Source organism: Oryctolagus cuniculus, chromosome 11, assembly GCF_051225735.1.
Source record: "Oryctolagus cuniculus isolate XC-2025 breed Fujian yellow rabbit chromosome 11, ASM5122573v1, whole genome shotgun sequence".
NCBI classification, from domain to species: domain Eukaryota; kingdom Metazoa; phylum Chordata; class Mammalia; order Lagomorpha; family Leporidae; genus Oryctolagus; species Oryctolagus cuniculus.
Genome location: NC_142877.1, coordinates 56528218 through 56549292, shown reverse-complemented (window position 1 = coordinate 56549292; position 21075 = coordinate 56528218). Strand labels below are relative to the sequence as shown.

At 41.0% G+C, this 21075-nt stretch overlaps 1 protein-coding gene across 3 annotated transcripts in view; it reads left to right on the top strand.

Moving 5' to 3' along the window:
- Positions 1-21075, top strand: part of LOC100351569 (cyclic AMP-dependent transcription factor ATF-7) — a 107413-nt gene that overhangs the window by 26139 nt on the left and 60199 nt on the right. For all 3 annotated transcript variants that reach the window (XM_008256540.5, XM_008256541.5, XM_089308420.1), the window contains exon 2: positions 5296-5364. In XM_008256540.5, the coding sequence (XP_008254762.1) occupies positions 5317-5364 (48 nt within the window). In that variant the 5' untranslated portion in view covers positions 5296-5316. The remainder of the gene's footprint in view (positions 1-5295; positions 5365-21075) is intronic.

Here is a 21075-nt window from a genome sequence, read left to right as displayed (position 1 = left end):
AAAAATAATGTGTTTGATACAAAAAGTAAGTTGTGATTATTAAATTTTTTTTTTTTTTTTTAATTTTTGACAGGCAGAGTGGACAGTGAGAGAGAGAGAGACAGAGAGAAAGGTCTTCCTTTGCTGTTGGTTCACCCTCCAATGGCTGCCGCGGCTGGCGCGCCACGGCCAGCGCATTGCGCTGATCTGAAGCCAGGAGCCAGGTGCTTTTTCCAGGTCTCCCATGCGGGTGCAAGGCCCAAGGACTTGGGCCATCCTCCACTGCACTCCCGGGCCATAGCAGAGAGCTGGCCTGGAAGAGGGGCAACCAGGACAGAATCCAGAGCCCCGACCGGGACTAGAACCCCGTGTGCCGGCACCGCAAGGCAGAGGATTAGCCTATTGAGCCACGGCACCACCCTGTGATTATTAATTTTAAACTCTCATTGTTAAATCTTTTTTTGACTCAACCGCCTCTTTCTTTTGGTGTTTTTTTCTTTCTATCTTTTTAAGATTTTTTTTTTTTTTTTTTTTTTTACTTGACGGAGTTAGACACTGAGAGAGAGAGAGACAGAGAGAAAGGTCTTCCTTCCGTTGGTTCACCCCCCAAATGGCTGCTACGGCCAGCGCTGCGCCAGTCCAAAGCCAGGAGCCAGGTGCTTCTCCTGGTCTCCCATGTAGGTGCAGGGCCCAAGCACTTGCACCATCCTCCTCTGCCTTCCTGGGCCAAAGCAGAGAGCTGGACTGGAAGAGGAGCAACTGGGACCAGAACCTGGTGCCCATATGGGATGCTGGCACTGCAGGTGGAGGGTTAACCAAGTGAGCCACAGCACCAGCCCCAAGAATTCTTTTATTTATTTGAAAGAGCTACAGAAAGAGATAGAGCCAGAGAGAGAGAGGTCTTCCATTCCACTGGTTCACTCCCCAAATGACTGCCACGGCCAGAGCTGAGCCGATCCGAAGCCAGGAGCCAGAAGCTTCTTCCAGGTCTCCCACACGGGTGCAGGGGCCCAAGCACTTGGGCCGTCTTCTACTGCTTTCCCAGGCCATAGCAGAGAGCTGGATTGGAAGAGGAGCAGCCGGGACTTCAACTGGTGCCCATATGGGATGCCAATGCTGCAGGCTGGGGCCTTAAACTACTGCGCCACAGCGCCGGTCCCAGTGGTTTTTTTCTATGCTTTGGAGTTGCCAATAAAAGAATTTGATAAATACCCATAGACAGTAAGAGAAATTGCCAAGGTTCTAACTTATATCTATACTGATCAACCTCAGCCTAATTAATCTTGCACATTAATCCATAATTATTTTTAAAAAAAGATTTAATCATTTATTTGAAAAGCAGAATTATGGAGAGAAAGAGAGAGATAAAGAGAGAGAGTTATTTTCCATCTGCTAATTCATTCCCCAAATGGCTGCCATGGCTGGGGCTGGGCCAGGCCAAAGCCAGTAGCCTGGAATTCTGTCCTCTATGTGTGCAGGGTGCAAGTACTCGGGCCACCATCACCGCTTTCCCAAGTGCAGTAGCAGTGAGCTGGATGGGAAAAGCAGCAGCCGGGACTTGAACTGGCACCCATCTGGGATGCCAGCATCACAGACCATAGCTAACCTGCTGTGCCTCAATGCTGTCCACAAACCATAATTAACCTGACTTCTCTCATGCCAGATAAGTGAAAGATTGTTTTCTTGGCAAGGACTTACTGTTTTTAGTTTAATGTCCATTTTTGCCTGGCAGTTAATTGTTCCTTTGTAGTGTTTTTCAAATCAAGGAATAATGGCCAGTTTAAATTCCTTCTGGATTTTCATTAATCTTTGATAATGATGGTGTGTATACATCCCTACTTTTTAGACCTATCCATGTCTGCTTTTTGTCATTAGGTTCCTAACAAAAGGCCCCTAAATGTGTTTGTACATAGTTTTTATTCCTTTCTTAGAGCTGAGCTTCTTATTAATGTCATTTGATTACTAGAGAAATCATCACATCACAACTGGGTTTTGTAGCTCTCAGCGACAGACTCCATCCTCGTCCTGTAACAATATATAAATCAATAGCTGCATAGAGAAAGAATCTATTTTCTTACTTGCACGTTGACTATTTTAGAGTCTACCTTTGGCTCTGAAAAAAACTGATTTTGGGGAAATAATCTCAACTATTAAAAATCAGTTCCTAAACCTTGGGTTTTCTGAAACTCTCTCCCAGTATTCAGATAACTTTCTTTTGAGTAAACACTGGTTTTTATCATTTGTGCATTCTGGTCACTGTGCATACACGAGCCTTTCCCTCCACAGAGCTTGGCCCCTAGGACAGGCCTTAGTTCCTCTTTGTTTTCCTGTACTAATCTTAGTTACCCTTGCCACTGCCTCTAAATGTGTGTTTCCCTCTCCTGCCATTTTCTGTTTAGTTCTGTAAAATGCTTGTGTTTCATCCTGAAGAATGGATAGAGAGGGAAATGACACACAGTGAATGCCATGCCCACACACGGGATCTACTTGTCAAGTAGTACAGGTGCAAGTGAGCTGTGAGTTAAGTTCCAGTGAGTGGCAACATCGTTATTCAGGATTTCACCTTTTGTCTCAGTCTGGTTATACTCCAGAAATATGTTACTTTTTGTTTTGAAACAGCAGCAGTTTGACCTGTCTGGTGATTTAAGATGGGTTTAAGTGTTAAAGACTGTCACTGCTTATTTCTACTTATTTGTAGCAATTGATGCAGCAGACTGAAAGTGAATTTTTTTAAAGGTGTTTGTTAGCTGAATTTTTTTTTAATGGGAAGATATCATTCTTTTTGTTAAATATTTAAATTTTTTAAAAAGACAAAGCATTTTAAATTGGAAAAATTTAAAAATAAGAGTGGTAGAAATTACAAGGTGCAAGAGATTGAGGGAATGATTCAAGAACAATTGTGGGTATTTAAGAGAGAGACCCTTCTTCCTTCTATTGTGATCTCATTCCCTTTAGTGAAAATGGTAAAACAAAGGCCACCAAATTGGGAAGGAAGCAGGAAATCCTAGTAAGTGGATGTCAGTTGAATATTTAAGAGCAGTGAAAATGCTTACTTCTGTTAGATTTTTATGCTTTTTCTCCCTCATTTTTTTAGAAAGGCATAGTTTTTCACCTCTATTTTCTAATAAGGATGCCATTACATAAAATTTGGAAGCCATATATTGTAATGTGATTGTGCAAAAGCCAAGTTAAATTTTGAATTTTGTAGTTTGAGGAACACCATTCCAGAATTTATTTAATCACTTTCTGTACCAGTTCTGCCTCACATCTCAGTGGAAACCCTTTCTTGCCTCAAAATAGGTAGGAAAATGAGAACCAAGATAAAAGAAAAGGATCCTCCTAGGTCCTTGTGTTTTGTCTATTCTAGCCCTTATAGTTTACTTCCTGGTTGAAAATGCATTAAATAAAATTAGCATTTTAGGAAAATAGGTTCTGGGTTTGGGAAGTGAAATTATCTCAGCACAACAGTTAGGAATTTTATTCCAAAAAGGCTCTGTGTTTTCAGCCATAATGGCTTTGGTGTTTGTGTTTATTTACTTGGTCTTTGTTTTGTTTTGTTTTGTTTTTGGCACTGTGTTGAGGTTCTAGAAAGTGCTAAAAAATCATTGTGCATTTAAAACAAACAAACCAACCAGAAAACCCCCTTGCCCTGGGGCCGTGTGAAGAAGAATGAAGCTCTCATTTCCCAGTACCCAATCATCAGCTTGAGCTAGCCTCTCCTAGGAACAGAATTTATTGAAGCAATTTATCCTGGCTAAATGTGATATAAATCTGTGTACACGTGTGTACATACAGGCTCTTTCCATTACAGCAATGCTGCAGCGTCGGTTTCCTTCATAGTTAGACCGTGTTCCCGTTACGCTGAAAGATGACCAAAAAGCCCCTTCTATTTTATGGGGCACCCCACAATTTTAAACACCGATTAGTTGTGGAATTACTGATTAGACAACCAGAAATACTGGTTTCTAACCCCAGAGTGAGTCCTAAGAGAGTAGAAGAGATGTTACCTAACTACTCTCTGAGTTTTAAGCATGGTTTTTCGATTACTAGGTTCATTCTAGCATATGAACATTTTATTTTAACATCGGCCTAACTGAGATTGGCCTGACATTTCTGAGATACAAATTTTAAATTTGGTTTCAGTTCTGAAGTTATGTCTAGGCTTATTCAAATTGTAGTTTCTCTCTCATCTTTCTTGTTCGTATTCTTTTGGATACCTTTCTATTTTATGGAAGGCTATTTGAAAAATATCTTTTAGGAGTTAACTGTGATTTGCATTCTAAACCGTACCATCTCTATCTCTATTTTTATTCCTATTTGGAATATGAGAAATTTCCCCCAGCACATTGAGATTGGAATTACTATTCTTTGATGAAGAATTTCGATCAACATTTCAAGAGTTTAGCTTGGATAATTTCAAAAACAGTATACATTCTATGAAATTCTTCAGAGACATAGAGGGGGTGGGCAGTGATGCCTTTTAGTGTCATTTCTTTATCCCCTGCAGCAGTGCACATCTGTTGGCTGCAGCAGAGCAGCCCAAGAACCCTGGCCGAGAGCAGCACAAACAGCCGGAACATATTCACCCAGTAAACCCCCAAAGAGTCGACATTTGTTTTATTGCTGCTTTTAAAAACCTCGCCATAAATAGAATCGGGGGAGGGGTGGAGGGCACCGATATTTCTCCATTTGCCACAGACGATTGGTGGGGGGAGAAGGAGGCTCCCAGTGGGGAGAGGAGGTTTTTATTTTTATTTTTTTATTAATGAAAATCATTTCCCATGTAGCCCAATAGGATGGGTGCTTTGTTTTCTTTGGCAATAATCTGGGATAAACGACCCTTGCCAACAGTCTCGTAGTTTATACACCAGGGAGCCAGATTATAGCCCTGTAAAATGGAGCACCCCTCCTATAATCCCTTAATTAATTAAATGACAAATTTTGGTCTTCTCTAGGTTAGAAATATGGCTTCCGCATTGAGCGTTCAGTGGATTTATTGACATAGGGAACTGCACTGGTTGTAATTCAGCAGACTGGAGAAGTGTGTTGTATACTGTAGCAGAAAGAGGGAAAACATAGCAAAGGTTGAAATTCCTCAACTATTTAGGTCAAAATTTTTCTAATTAAAAGTCAATTGAGGCGCAGTGGATCATATGCCACCTGTCTAATGGGTCTCCCCAAAGTAGCCTGTGTTTACAGCTCTGATAGATGGCATTCCTGGAACACCTGTTTCTAGGCTTGATATTTTTGAAGCACTGTTTTTTTTTTCTGCTCTAGCGTATTTAACATAACTTTTCCCTACCTCCTACTCCTCAGCTCCGCTCTGCTATATGAAATATGGGAGACGACAGACCGTTTGTGTGCAATGCCCCGGGCTGTGGACAGGTACGTTTACAATATACTTTATTGTGAATGTCTCGTTGTGAATCAAAGTGGCTGTTTTATCACTAAGGCAAAGAGTTTAAAGCCGGTATTTTACGTGATCACTGGAGGTAATCAGATCAGAGGATTTGCAGTGTGTAAATCCAAGTTATGAGGAGGTGTAGGCACTCTACCATAATGAAATCTGCCTTGCTCTCTGCCATATTGTTATTCTACTAGTGGTGTTTGTTTCCTGGCACGTAGTGTTGAAGAATACATGTTGCTCTCTCCTCCATTCTAAAGCGATCCATCTAAATACAAAGCAAGTTTAGAAATATCTTCTCCTCAACCTTCATGGATATAAAAGTCAGTTGAACATAGTTGGAGAAGCAGCTGAGAATGTATCCATTCATTGTGAACCCCAATTTGTCAGACTATTTGGATTTTTTAAATAATAAGAAAAAAAATGTTTCCTTTGACTGCTGATCCAGAAAATTACTGCTAACAGCTAAGGCAGATTCCTATTTGGGAAAGAAAAATGCAGCATAGAACCTGAGCTCTCACAGCATTACATAAGCATTTTCCCTAAGTGATGCCATGAAATGCCTTGTTCTCTGTGTGTCTGCTGCTGTGTAATTGTTTGCATATGTATACATCATGTCAGGTATTTTTCATCATATGTTTTTAAATAACTTTATTGCAATTGCTTTTTTTTCATTTTATACATTCTTAACTCTTTTTTTCAGACTGTCTCCTATTGCCATGTTCCACAAAGGATGAAAAAATGAATTCAAAGAAGGTTTTAACTGCCTTCATTAATTCATTTTACAGAACCTGAAGGGTTGCCTTCATTAATTCATTTTATAGACCCTGAAGGGTTGGCTTTCAGCTCAGTAAAGAAATGTCATGTGACTGTCTAGTGACACTTACTGGTGGTATGTGATATTGCAGACTAGTTCTATTAAACATTGTCAATACTTAGACAAAAGAGATTTCTAAGAATTGGAATTTGAGAGGCGGAGGAGGTGGAAGTGGTGGTTGACAAGGAATGGACTGAGGAAGATCATTCCAAATTCTAATAAATGCTGAAAATTTCAGAAATGGTGCTAGCAGGGCCATTGTACACTGCAGGATTCTGTGTCCTAAGGTGTATTTCTTTCATTGGCAAAGTTTTCAACTTTATTATTAACTGATTCCTTATGTGGTTTATATTATATTTTATATATCTACAAAATAATCCAGTTGAAAAAAATGGAGTGAATTTGTTTCACTTTTCAGGTAGTCTTATTAAAATACATATCTGAAATGATTTTTTAAAATTTTTGTATTTGAATTTGATATTATTTCTGTGACTCCCACATCTGGCATCCTTTTCACTTCTTTACTTGAAAACTATACATTTTTAGCCGGCGCCGCGGCTCAATAGGCTAATCCTCCACCTTGCGGCGCCGGCACACCGGGTTCTAGTCCCGGTCGGGGCGCCGGATTCTGTCCCGGTTGCCCCTCTTCCAGGCCAGCTCTCTGCTATGGCCAGGGAGTGCAGTGGAGGATGGCCCAGGTGCTTGGGCCCTGCACCCCATGGGAGACCAGGAAAAGCACCTGGCTCCTGGCTCCTGCCAGGATCAGCGCGGTGCGCCGGCTGCAGCGGCGGCCATTGGAGGGTGAACCAACGGCAAAGGAAGACCTTTCTCTCTCTGTCTCTCTCTCTCACTGTCCACTCTGCCTGTCAAAAAAAAAAAAAAAAAAAAAAAAAAAAAAAAAAAAAAAAGAAAACTATACATTTTTGTGAAAAGGTTTATTTTTCCCATTCTTACCAGTGCTTTTCTTCACTTATTGTTTAAGCTTCTTAACTCCTATATCCCTTTTATATGTTGTGTGCTTAAAACCACCCAGACAAGGACTTCTCAAAGAAATAAAAATAGGAAGACAAGAAATAAGGAAAAGCATCTCTAGCTCCTTCAGGAAGATACAAGTCGCATCTCTGCAGCTGCTTTGTCAAAAAGAGTAGCACTCACTTCAATTTGTGGGGTTTCAGAGATTGCAGGAATCTGTGAAATTTATGTTTGTTTCTTTGTTTTTGTTCTGCTCACCACCACCACCACCCCCAAGTAGGAAATAGTAGGAACTTTTTACTTTGGTTCCTCCCTGCATTGTTGAGTTCTGTTTGCCCTAAGCCTTTCCTTCCCCTTCTTTTTCCTCCCATTTCTGAATTGTTTGTAGGTTGGTTATTAGGATTCATTATAGCCTCTGGCTTAGGTCTTGAATGCTGTTTTTCTCTCAGGGAGAGAGTGAATGTAGAACTCAGGGAGGTTACCACTCTCTTTTGGATTCAAGTTACTTTAATTTAAAAAAAAAAATTGGTAGCTACAGCTTAACACTTTTTAGGTTTGACTTTTTAGGTAGTGTGATTCTCTGCCTCCTTTGTATGTAAGAACTTTATGGTCAGGTGAGATGATAGTTCTCAAGTTACATTCAGTCTTCTTCCAAGTTCCTCCCAAAGCCTGTTAACAAGTAACTTAAGAGTGGGGTCCTTATAAGGTTTACTTTATGTCATATGAAATAGAGAAAACCCAGCAGAGAAGAAAAATTAAGTGAAGTTAACTGCCCTTGGTCTGTCATCCAGCTTCCTTATATCTTTTGAGAATGGTTTCATTCTGGAGCTCCCTTGAGACCTTTAAGCTATTTATAATCGACTTGTCATTGCTTCTAATTCTTCATCCCAGAAATGATAGAATAATAAAAAGGCTTTGTATGTCCCAGGAGGGGTAATAAGGACCATGGTAATTTTTGCGAGACATGTTTGGAACCTACCATAGCAGTCTCAAAAAGCTCAGTGGCTTCTATCTACCAGGTAGAGGAAGAAGGAATGAAAGCAAATTACAGTTCAGGAGACTGTGTGTTACAAAGCAAAGAAAGATCAGAATCTTGGATTATTTCAATATCTTTTGTTGCCTGCATAGACTTTACCTAGTGTACCTCTAAACTGAAACCATCCTATGCCTTAGTGTTAAAGGAAGGTGGAAGGAAAACTTACCCAAAATAGACCAGTGGGTTATGCTCTCCACTATATAATCAAAACCACCAGCCTTTCAATAGAGACGTAAACATGTTTTGGTTGCTAGGTCTTTAATGGCTGTTATTTTTGGATTCTGTTCATGATCCATTTCCCAACAGTTCGTCTGATGTGACACAGCTGAGTGCTAAATATGCTGCATGTACTTTTAAAAAAAGATGGCTGCCGAAGGTTGTAGTGTCTACATTCTTACCAGAAAAGACAGGTGCTATGGTTTCTTAGCCCTGTTATTATTTTTCTTCTGTTGAGTGTTTCTCTTGAGGCCTCGTCACCCTCATAAAGAGGATCTTGGGGAAAGCAGTTTTCCTGCTAAGACGTCTCTATGGAATGTGGGTAGAAGAGTGGTTAGTAGAGCTGCCTCCTGAGAACAGGACACTGTTGTGAAGGCAACAATGGCAGAAGACTGGTTGAATTCAAGCTGTATGCATTTTGGAATGTTTATGACATAGCATCTATTTAAAAACATTATGCCTATAAAATGGTGTTTCCTCTATGATAATAGAAATACAAGGGAACCTCAGAAAGTTGGTGGGAAAATGGGATTAAAAGATATGTGTATTTTGGTGCAAAAAATTTTTTTAAATAAATGCAGATGGGAGTCTTCAGAAAGGTCATGGAAAATGCATATTATGAAAAACCATGGTATTTTGTTTGTTTGTTTTGTGACAAAACAGAAACAGAGAGAGAGAGAGAGAAAGAATCTCCCATCTGCTGATTCATCTCTCAAATGCCTGCAATGCCTGGGACTGGGTCAGACCAAAGCCAGGAACTAGGAACTGAATCTGAGTCTCCCACATGGGTGGAAGGGACCCAGCCATCTGGAAAGCCTCCCGGGATGTGCATTACCAGGAGGCTGGAATCAGGGACGGAGCTGGAATTCGAACGCAGGCACTCTCCAAGCAGCATCATAACTGCTGTGCCAAATGCCCACCCTTACGCATAGATTTTTAATAACATATGGGGAAACTTTTAATTGAATAAAGTTGTTCTAGGGGCCAGGCTTGTGGCACAGCAGGTTAAGTCACAGCATCACTTATGGGTGCCGGTTCAAGTCCTGGCTGCTCCACTTCTGATCCAACTCCTGGTGATATGCCTAGGAAAGCAGCGGCATATGGCCCAAATGCTTGGGCCCCTGTACTCCTACTTGGGAGACCCGATCGTTGTGGCCACTTTGGAGTGAAGCAGCAGATGGAATATCTCTCTCTGTCTGTCTCTCCCTCTCTAATTCTGCCTTTTCAAATAAACAAAATCTTTTCTAAAAAAAATCCACCCCTCAGCAATTTTTAAAAAATTGTTCTATTATATATGGAGACAGGAAAAAATATTATGTTCTGTCTTTAATGTTGAATTCAACATGTTATTTTATGTGGATAAAGTGGCATGACTTCTCTTTTAAAAAAATAAAAAAATAGTTATTTATTTATTTGAAAGGCAGAGTTATAGAGAGGGATCTTCCAGCCATTGGTTCAGTCCCCAAATGCCCACAGCAGCTGGGGCTGGGTTAGGTCAAAACCATGAGCCAGGAATTTCATCTGTATCTCCCACATGGGTGGTAAGAACCCTAGCACTTGGGCCATCACCTTCTCTTTCCCAGGTACATTGACAGGAAGCTGGATCAGAAGTATGGAATAGGGGCTGGCTTTGTGGCAAAGTGGGTAAAGTCACTGTCTGGGATGCTGGCATCCCATATAGATGCCAGTTCGTGTCTTGGCTGCACCACTTCTAATCGAACTCCCTGCTAATGGCCTGGGAAAAGCAGTGGAAGATAACCCAAGGGAGACCTGGAAGAAACTCTTGGCTCCTGGCTTTGGCCTGATTCAGCACTTATTGTTGTGTCCATCTGGGGAGTGAACAAGCAGATAGAAGATTCTCTGTGTGTCTCTCCCTCTTTGTAGCTCTGACTTTCAAATAAATAAACAAATTTTTAGGGGGAAAAATAAGTATGGAGTAGCCGGCTCTTGAACCACACAGTCCCATATGGAATTCAGTCACCTCAAGCAGCAGTTTAAGCCACTGTGCCACAACACCCACCCTTAGATGACTTGGCTCTTGAATGCTTTTCACCTAGTTTTTATTAGCAGGAGTCAACAAATTTCAGATTCCTATACCTTTCTCTCAGACATATGGCACTGGTTTGTAGTAAATTATGCAGATTAAATAGTCTTTCTGTATAATCAAGCCTCATATTAGCTTATTTAGAATGTCTGTTCCTTAAGAACTGGAAGACATTTCCTCCAAGGAGAAGCTACTCATGGACAGTTAATATCAGTCCATTATTAGCCATTGAGAAAGGTTTCTGTCATAACTACTCTGGATCAACTTCCATTATATTCTTAGAATTGTATCTACAAACTATATTGAATCTGTTAAAAACTATTTTTTTTTGGCTTTTTTAATGAAAGCAGTTTATTTATGATTCATTTTTTAAAAAATTCTTAAAACATTGTGACAGGAAACATAATAAAAATGAAAATTATCACTCTGGAAATGAACATTATTCTTTGAAAAATGAAAATCACACATGAGATTTCCTTATTAAACATTAAACAGAATATATTAATTGGAAACAACTTTTTAAACTCTTTGATTCACTATTACATAAAACAAATTTCATATTTCCTTAGCAAAGTAGGCAATATATTTTTCAAACACTGAAGACAACCTTTTGTAAGAGATAAACATAGTCATGGTGAGACCTGAATATTCGGGAACAAGGCTCTGTCTAATGTTTATAGGAGGCTTTCCTTAGCAGAACTGAGAATATTTGCACTTTAAATTTCTTTTTTTTTTTAACTTTTATTTAATGAATATGAATTTCCAAAGTACGACTTATGGATTACAATGGCTTCCCCCCCATACCGTCCCTCCCACCCACAACCCTCCCCTTTCCCACTCCCTCTCCCCTTCCATTCACATCAAGATTCATTTTCAATTATCTTAATATACAGAAGATCAGCTTAGTATACATTAAGTAAGGATTTCAACAGTTTGCTCCCACACAGAAACATAAAGTGAAAAATAATAGATGATTTTTTTAAATGATGATGAAATCAGATCAGACCTATTGTCATGTTTAATCCCAGTGAGAGTCAAGTTGGGAATTGATAATTTCCTTTTGTGTGTGTGTGTGTGTGTGTGTTTGTTAAAAACTATTTAAAAATTTAAAATATAAAGAAGACTGGCTTTAATGTTTAAAATATTAGCCGGCGCCGCGGCTCACTAGGCTAATCCTCTGCCTTGCGGCGCCGGCACACCGGGTTCTAGTCCCAGTCGGGGCGCCGGATTCTGTCCCGGTTGCCCCTCTTCCAGGCCAGCTCTCTGCTATGGCCAGGGAGTACAGTGGAGGATGGCCCAGGTGCTTGGGCCCTGCACCCCATGGGAGACCAGGATAAGTACCTGGCTCCTGCCATTGGATCAGTGCGGTGCGCCGGCCGCAGCGCGCTGGCCGCGGCGGCCATTGGAGGGTGAACCAACGGCAAAGGAAGACCTTTCTCTCCGTCTCTCTCTCTCACTGTCCACTCTGCCTGTAAAAAAAATAAAAAATAAAAAAATAAATAAAATATTAAATAGTTAAAAGAAATTGTTTTTTAAAAGTGTAAATTGAAAAAAATGAAAAATCAAATTTAATTCATAATGTTTTGTCTTTTCAGTAAAATTATCTTCTAAATAAATATCCTACTAGTACACATATTCTATTATTCTAAAATTATCTAATAGAATTTTAGGTAAATTACAAATTATGATTGGTGACTGTCAAAATTTTTATCTAAAATATTTAAATAAAGTTAAATATCTAAATTTTTTCAAAAAGAAAAATCCTTTGGTTATGTGTCTGTCCGTTGTGACCCTGAGGGGCTCTTCTTCTTTTTTGCCCCTGAAGATATGTACTATCAGGTGTTCTCTTTTTCTTCCAGAGGACACTTAGGTACCAGATTATCTTCATAGCTTTCTGAGACAGCAAACGTGTGACTAACTCATAACCTCCGAGCCTGCTTTTCTTTTCTAAGGCCAAGAATAGCAACAGAACCCTGGTTGTGGTGGGATTGAGGGCAGCTTCCTATACCTCCTTATCTTGTCATATAATTGGAATAATGTTTATGGTGCTGTAGTCCTGGCTTCACTTGGCATTTAACCAACCTCCAAAGCTGTTTATTGCTTCGTGTCCTCTGCTTCCATGAACATTATCCCTTAAATCTCTATTGCTCTGTAATATATGAGGCAACAAATAGCTCCTATGATTGGTTAAATGCTGGCATGCTGCAAAGGTATATGTTTTATTGCCTACATAACACAGATCTATAGAGATGATTCCTGTTATCCCAGCACTCCCATTAAATGGGCTGTACTGGTACTGTGGGCCTCTGGGTCTTTCATTCTGTCCCTTTGGCAAGTTTCCCTATTAACTGGCAAGAGCACGAAAGAAAAGCAAGGAAAAATGAGTTGGTGGTGATTACTAATTCTTTATGTTAGGGGAGCATCTTGAATTGAATAGCAAGAGAAGAAGTGGTTTGGTTGATGGAGGCCAGTGTGGTGGTATATGCTGTGTTTACGTGCTTCGACAGGTGAAGGCAATTTCAGGCAAACAAACAAGCCTTTCTTCCCCACACCCTGCCAGGACTTTAAAAAAATTCAAATTTTATTTAATAATTCATATTTCATTCAATAATTCATCCAGTTCCCATCTGGTAAGAGTGGCTGCATGCTGTCAGGCAGCTGAAAATACAGTGCAGTGTGCACAATTAGGCCAAATGCTAGCCTTATTTTTTGTAATACATTGACTTTGCAGTAATTTTCAGTGCACTGCAGTTTTGTCTGTAACCCTGTTATAGAAGCAGACAACTGTTACATCTCCTATAGACAAAACTGGGACTGGAATTTTTAAAATACAGACATGCTAGGAGCAAGGAATTAAGCTCAAGTTTCTTTTCAGATCTGGTACTCTTGAACTTCCCCTTAGAAACATGTGGTTGGTTATTTTAGTTTTTTTATGTTGTATTTATTAGGGTGTTACTAAGTACATAGCAGATTAAAAGCATCCTTGCTCCAGTCTGGCAACAGCAAAAAAGGTGTGTGAACCTAATTGGAAGTATTCTCAGGAAATTAAGGTGAAATTTTTTTTATGTATTCACTTTTTATGTATTCACTACATTTTTCCCTGGATACAGCTTAGTATTCAGAATGGGAGCCCAGAAATTATTCTTAGAGCATTTCTGGTAGGAAAAAAAAAATAAAATCCTGTGTGTTTGTATCACAGATCTTCCCAAGCAGAAGGGCTCTTTTCTGGTCCCTTCTACAAACTGCTGAGTGTATAAAGAGCCTTCTGGATCTGAGAGCCTGTCCTTCCTTTAGCCCTCTTTACCACCCTTGGAACACCACATGTAGCTAGGTTGTTGCCTCACAAGATTTTGCGATTATATGAAATTCTTAATTTTTTTTATCAAACAGTCTTAGAGCTAATGCAGCAGATTAAAAACCAGCCAGTGCACTCCCTCTCTCTGGTTAGCATGTTTCTTTAATGCAGACTGACTTGCTCAGCAGTCGCGTTCTGTCTGAAGTCCTTGTTAGGGCCCCTCTGCATGTGGATTCATAACACATCTGTGTGTACATCTAAAGTGCTGTATAAATAATAATAAGTAATCACCAGATGGCCTATAACTGCTCCTTTGGACCCGCTGGGTCTCTTGAAGCTGTTAGTAAAGTCTTCTGGAGCCGGCGCCGTGGCTCAATAGGCTAATCCTCCACCTTGCGGCGCCGGCACACCGGGTTCTAGTCCCGGTTGGGGCGCCGGATTCTGTCCCGGTTGCCCCTCTTCCAGGCCAGCTCTCTGCTATGGCCAGGGAGTGCAGTGGAGGATGGCCCAGGTGCTTGGGCCCTGCACCCCATGGGAGACCAGGAAAAGCACCTGGCTCCTGGCTCCTGCCAGGATCAGCGCGGTGCGCCGGCTGCAGCGGCGGCCATTGGAGGGTGAACCAGCGGCAAAGGAAGACCTTTCTCTCTCTGTCTCTCTCTCTCACTGTCCACTCTGCCTGTCAAAAAAAAAAAAAAAAAAAAAAAAAAAAAAAAAAAAAAAGTAAAGTCTTCTGGCGTTTTGCTGGGGAAAACTTGTCATAGATTTATTTCTGAAAAAATTCAAACTCACAACTGGGTGTTTAGGACTAGATATTGCTGTCTGTGTTGTAAATATTTAACAGGCTTTGTACAATGACAAGTAAAAGCGCCATTACTAAGCACGCACAGTGGCTATGGAGCTCTCTCTCCTCCCAGCCAGTTAGGAAGGAGAAGAAATGCCAACAAATTGTGCATTATGAGCAGGGTGCAAGAGGTGCTCTCTAGAGATCTTTCTGAAGGGAAGAAAGAGAACCCCAACATTCTGCTCAAAGGATCCAGACTGGGCCAACAGCAGCATTCTAAACATATTCCACTGACTTAAAACCCAATACTACTCCTTTTAAATTATAATGCTTTAGGAAGAAAAAAAATTTCAGCTGGAGTTTGGTTACATTCAGATCAAGGTTTTGGTGTTAATGGAGTCTTTATAGCCAAATGATAAACTCCTTTGAAAGGATTGCATTTGAAGCATCAGTGGATATTTGGTTAAATGTCAGGCCTTTGGTTATGTCTAAAAATTTAACATTTAATTGTTTACCAGTGTTATTTATAATGCAGACATCTTTATTTCTGTCCTCTCTCTAATTTTTATAAAAAGGCTATGTATTTTGTTTGGGGAGAAAAACCTTCTTCGGGTTTTCTGCACATAGTTTTCTGTGCTATGTTTTATTACTGCTGATCCCTTTGCTTCAATGCCTACTCCAGGGTACTTGCTCAGTACATTTTTAAAAGTCAAAATAGAACTTATTACCTCTAAATTTTAGTGTTTTTATTTGCTTGCTTATCATAAAATTACCAAAAATGTTTTAAACAGAAATTGAGTATCTTAACTCTTAAGCCTGTTTTTCTTTTATCTGTTGAGGGTTGACTCTGCTTAATCATGGGACTGTCTTTCCCATCAAAGCACATGGCTGCTGCTTCTGAGTTAGGATGTGTAGAAAGCTTTTCTCTTTCATAATCTCATTTTGAAGAAATGACATACAAATTGAGAGAGGAATGCTATTAATGGTTTATTGTAGGGAGATTTTGCTTTTTACACAGAATTTTCTCACAGAATTTTCCTGGTAAGGATAGAGTTTCAAAAGGAAAAGCATCATGAAGAAAAGATGGAAGCTTTGGGGTTTATGTCTTTGTAACAGTGTCTTTATGTTTTTACTTTGAAATTTCTTTGTGCAGCGACATACGCTATCCAAGATTATGCTTTGGTAAGACTTTGGTCTATTTGCAATTGTCATGTGAAAGTACAGAGAGAATGAGAATGAATTTTGTGAAATTAGCTCATTCCCAGTCTGGCGTACCATGTGCCCTGTATGTCTGTTGATTATGCCGGCAGCTTGAAGTGCCGAACCAACTTCTGCTGTAAAGACTAAATTTGCCAGCCATCATTTCAGCTTTTAAATCTTGTTTTTCGCGTTGATGATGTCAGATTTTGGGCAAACATAGCTCTGTCTTTAGATCCGAAGTGGAATTTGCAATTCCCAGGGATGGAAGGAAGGAGTTCTTTGCCTTTGAAAACTTGAATGGCTCTGCAGGGAAAGTCAGCAGAATAAATCTGCAGCCTTGCCGTGTCCTTTGAGTCATTGTAGAAAACTGAGTGCTGTGTTTGGCATTCAGCAGATTGGCTGTCAGAACTGCAGCTCTGCTTGTCAAAGACATGGTCTCTCAAAGAGCCATTTATGTTATTCCAGAGAGAACCATCCTGTGGTGAAAAGGACCACCTCCCTTCCCCTCCCCAGGGTCAGATCCTCTTTGGTACTGGGCAGTTATCCCTGGATTTCCCTGAAAAATAGCTCAATCTACCATAAAGACTGACACCAGCACCGGTTGCAGTCGTGGGTACAGGGACAAGCTCTGATTCTTTAGCCAACGGATGAGGCATCAGGGTGACACCGTAAGTATGCCGGAGGCTTAATGGTGGTGATTTTTCTGCTAAGAATCTCAGAGTCTCTTGTAAGCATCTTAGCTTCTCTTCTCTTTCTCTGAGGAAAATAAATTCATTTGAGGTTTTGCACACAAGTCACTCCAAAATGCCACAGAGAAGGTTGTCTTTCTTCTTTCTCAAGCTTCTTTGCCTTGCTTTAGTTGCTGGCCTCTCTAGATTGAGATTGAGCCCTAGAGTTTAATTTTTTACTCTTTCCTTTTTCTTATACAGCTTATCTTCACTCTTACTACCTGATGGGGATTATTTATTTATTAATTTTTAAGTCCCAAATTCAGGGGTCAGCAGAGCCATGTTCCCTCCAAGTCATTTTGTTTTCTTTTTGAGAGACAAGGAGAGCAGACAGACAGACAGACAGATTTTCCATCCTCTGGTTCCTGTCCACAATGGCTGGGGCTGTCTACCAGGTCAAAGTCAGGAGCTAGAAACTCCTGTGTGGGTGGCAGGAATTCAACCCTTAAGGTGTCATGTGCTGCCTCCTAGGGTGTACATTAGCAGGAAAGTAGAATCAGAAGTGGAGCTGGCAGGGCCAGCTTGGTGGCCTAATGGTTGAAGCCACCACCTACAGCCCCGGCATCCCATATGGGCACCAGTTGGAGTCCCAGCTGCTCTACTTCTGATCCAGCTTCCTGCTAATGTGCCTGGGTAAACAGTGGAAGATGACCCAACTCCTTGGGCCCCTGCATCCATGTGAGAGACATGGATGAAGTTCCTGCCTCCTGGCTTCAGCCTGGCTTAACCCCAGCTTTTGTGGCCAGCAGGGGGAGTGAACCAGTGGATGGAAGATTGCTCTCTCTGTATCTCCCTCTCTCTAACTCTGCCTTTCAAATAAATGAAATAAGTCTTAAAAAAAAAAAAAAAAAGAAAGAAAGAAAAGAAAAAGAAATAGAAGAAGTAGAGCTGGGACTTCAACCCAGGCATGCATGAATAGGATGGGAAAGTCCCTAGTGGCATCTTAATTGCTGCATCAAATGCTTGTGCTCCATACCCCTCCCCCATTTAAAAAACTTTATTTCAGGGACGGAGAAACAGAGAACAGGAAAGGTCCTGTCTGCTGGTCTACTACTCAGGTTCCCACAGTGGCCCAGGCTGGGCCATACTGAAACTGAGAACGCCATGCAGGTTTCCCATGTGGGTGGCAGAGACTGAACTCGAACCATCACTACTGCCTCCTAGGGAAAACATCAACAGGATGCTGGAACTGGGAGTGAGCTGGGACTAAAACTCAGGCACTCCAGTATGGGATGCAGGTGTCTTTTTTTTTTTTTTTTTTAAGATTTATTTATTTATTCGAAAGGCAGAGTTGCAGAGAGGCAGAAGCAGAGAGAGAGAGAGAGGTCTTCCATCCACTGATTCACTCTACAAGTGGCTGCAACGGCTGGAGCTGTGCCAACCTGAAGCCAGGAGCCAGGAACTTCCTCTGGGTCTCCCACACAGGTGCAGGGACCCAAGGACTTGGGCCATCTTTTACTGCTCTCCCAGGCCATAAGCAGAGAGCTGGATCAGAAGAGAAGCAGTTGGGACTAGAACCGGTGCCCGTGTAAGATGCCGGTTCTTCAGGCCAGGGCTTTAACCCACTGCACCATAGCGCTGGTTCTGACTCTTTCAAATAAATAAATCTTTTAAAAGAAAATTATACATTTACAGAAAAATTTAATGAAAAGTGCATAATTAAATCTATCCCCTCATTCTACCCTTTAATAACATTTTGTATCAGTATGCTACATTGTTACAATTGGTGAGCCAATACTTATATATTATTTTAATATCATATATATTTATTCATTATTAATATTATACATTATTATGGACTAAAGTCCATAGATTTCGTTAGGGTTCACTCTCTGTGTATGTTACATGAGTTTTGCTAAAGATATAAAAACATGGGCTAGCGCCGCAGCTCAATAGACTAATCCTCCGCCTGTGGCACCGGCACCCTGGGTTCTAGTCCCAGACGGGGCGCCGGATTCTGTCCCAGTTACCCCTCTTTCAGGCCAGCTCTCTGCTGTGGCCCGGGAGTACAGTGGAGGATGGCCCAAGTCCTTGGGCCCTGCACCCGCATGGGAGACCAGGAAAAGTACCTGGCTCCTGGCTTCAGATCAGCACGATGCACCAGCCGCAGCAGCCATTGGAGGGTGAACCAACGGCAAAGGAAGACCTTTCTCTCTGTCTCTCTCTCTCTCTCATTGTCCACTCTGCCTGTAAAAAAAAAAAAAGATACAAAAACATGTATCCATAATTATAATAGAAGTGACATTTAGTACAGCTGTTAAGTCACCATTTGAGATGCCTACATCCCATAACAGAGTACCTGGTTCAAGTCCTGGCTATTCCACTTTCAATACAGTTTCCTTCTGGTGCACACCTGGGAGGCCACAGATTATGGCTTTAGTACATGGGTCCTTCCTTCTACATGGCAGATCTGGATTGAGCTCCAGACCCCTGGCTTCAGCCTGGTCCAGCCCTGCCTCTTGTGTGCATTTGGGGAGTGAACCAGCCAATGGAAGTTATCTTTTGTCTCTGCCTTTCAAATAAAACAAATATTTTTCAAAATTAAGTAAGAGGCAGGCACCATAGCACAGCATGCTAATCCACCATTTGTAATGCTGGCATCCCATATCAGTGTGCTGGTTCAAGTCCCTGCTGCTCTGTTCTGATCCAGCTTCCTACTAACGTACCTGGGAAGGCAACAGATAATGGACTAATTACTGAGGCCCCTGCTACCCACACAGGAGACTCTGATGGAGTTCCTGGCTTCTGGCTTTGGCCGGCCCAGCCCTAACTCTTACAACCATTTAAGGGGTGATCTTTTTAATTGAAGAAAAACAAAACAAAACAAAACAAAAAACTTTAAAGAAAGTTTAATAAAGTTTAAAAAGTTATAATATCACATGGAATAATTTCACCCACCTAAACAATCCTTTGTGCTCTGCCTGTTCATCCCTGTGTCCCTCCCCTCCTCTTCCCAACCGATGATAAGCATTGATCTTTTTACTGTCTTCTGCCCTTGCCTCTTTTTAGAATGTCATGTAACAGGAATCATACAATACTCCCATTTTTTATTTTTGTATTTTAAAAGATGTATCTATTTATTTGAAAGGTAGAGTAACAGAGGAAGGTGGAGAAACAGGAGAGAAAGAACTCTTCCATCCACTGCTTCACTCCCCAAATGCCCACAACAGCTGGGACTGAGCTGGGACTGAGCCAAGCTGAAGCCGGGAGCCAGGAACTTCATCCTGATCTCCCATGTGGCTGGCCATCATCCATTGCTTCCCAGACTCATTAACAGGAAGCTGAATTGGAAGCAGAGTAACCGAGACTTGAACTTAACCCCCTGTACCACAATGCCCACATCTCGTTTCTTAAAACTTGTGAGCAGAGAACCATATGGTTAGAAATGGAAAAAGGAGAAAGAAAATTAGTTATGGGAGACTCCACAGCTCTAAAATCCCTAGGAAACTCAAGAATTTATCCAGGAAAGATTTAGGTGATCAGCCTTTCTTCTCTGTTGGGAGTCTCACTGATATAGGAATTGGCCTGCCTAGTGACAGTTTTCCTGGTTCTAGTTGTTAGGAGCAAGGACAGAATGAACACTACATGGGCTGCATGTGGGGAATCAAGGTAATAAGGCTTGGCAAAGCAAGAAGTACAACATGTGACCCCTCTTCCTATGATGAGGTTGAGGACAATAAAGTCCCTTTTCTTCCTGTCTCCCATAGATAGCCTTATATATGTATGACCGAAAATAATCTGTACAGTTTAAAGGTCAGCAGGAAAAATTCCCCGTCCAAAAACAAACCCCTACACTTTTACTAAATAATCATGTAAATTAGTAAGTTCTTGAAAAACTGTGGAGCACTTTATGGAGTCTGTCATTCACACTTGAGTATGGATTAGTTTAACCTCAGTTGCAATGTTGGCTACATAAAGAAATAGAAACTTTTATTTGGGGTTAGGGGAATATTAAATGATAGGTGAAATGTTCCATGAACGAAGGAGATAGTTCAGGAAGATGTCAAAGATAAACAGATCTCAGTTTTGTTTTGGGCTATCTCATCTTCTCTTATTAGAAGCTAGTTGAGAAGTCTAAATCCTAAGAAAGGCCCCCATAAACACTGAACCCAACTTAACTCTTCTTGGAGAGAAAAAGTTATTTCCTCTTTTTCTTACTCTGGAAAGTTTAGATTGACAGAATAAAGAAGTTCAGGAATTCAAATGTCTTATCTACCTCAATTCTAACTCATTGCTATTGGGTAAGATCTCTTTTTCACAGTGTTGTTCCTGAAACCCAACTCCTATTCAAGTGTCCCTAAAAGCGCTGGCAAGACATCAGCAGATCTAGCCTCCTACCCTCAGCTCAGGGTTTCCTTGCCCTTCCCTTAGGATGGCTAAAACAATTCGCTGAATGGAGAATGTGATACAACTGGCTCTTATTTGCATCTCCAATAGATAAAACCCTGCTGGGAAGTATCTTCCAGAGTGGTTTGTTTAAGGAACCCAGATTTGTTTAGGGAATTCAAAGTCAAACAGGCAGGAAAATTTCAGGTCTGGGCCAGAGTGTAACCACCACCTACATATAACCTTTGAGTCTTACTGAAGCCCACTTGGCCACCAT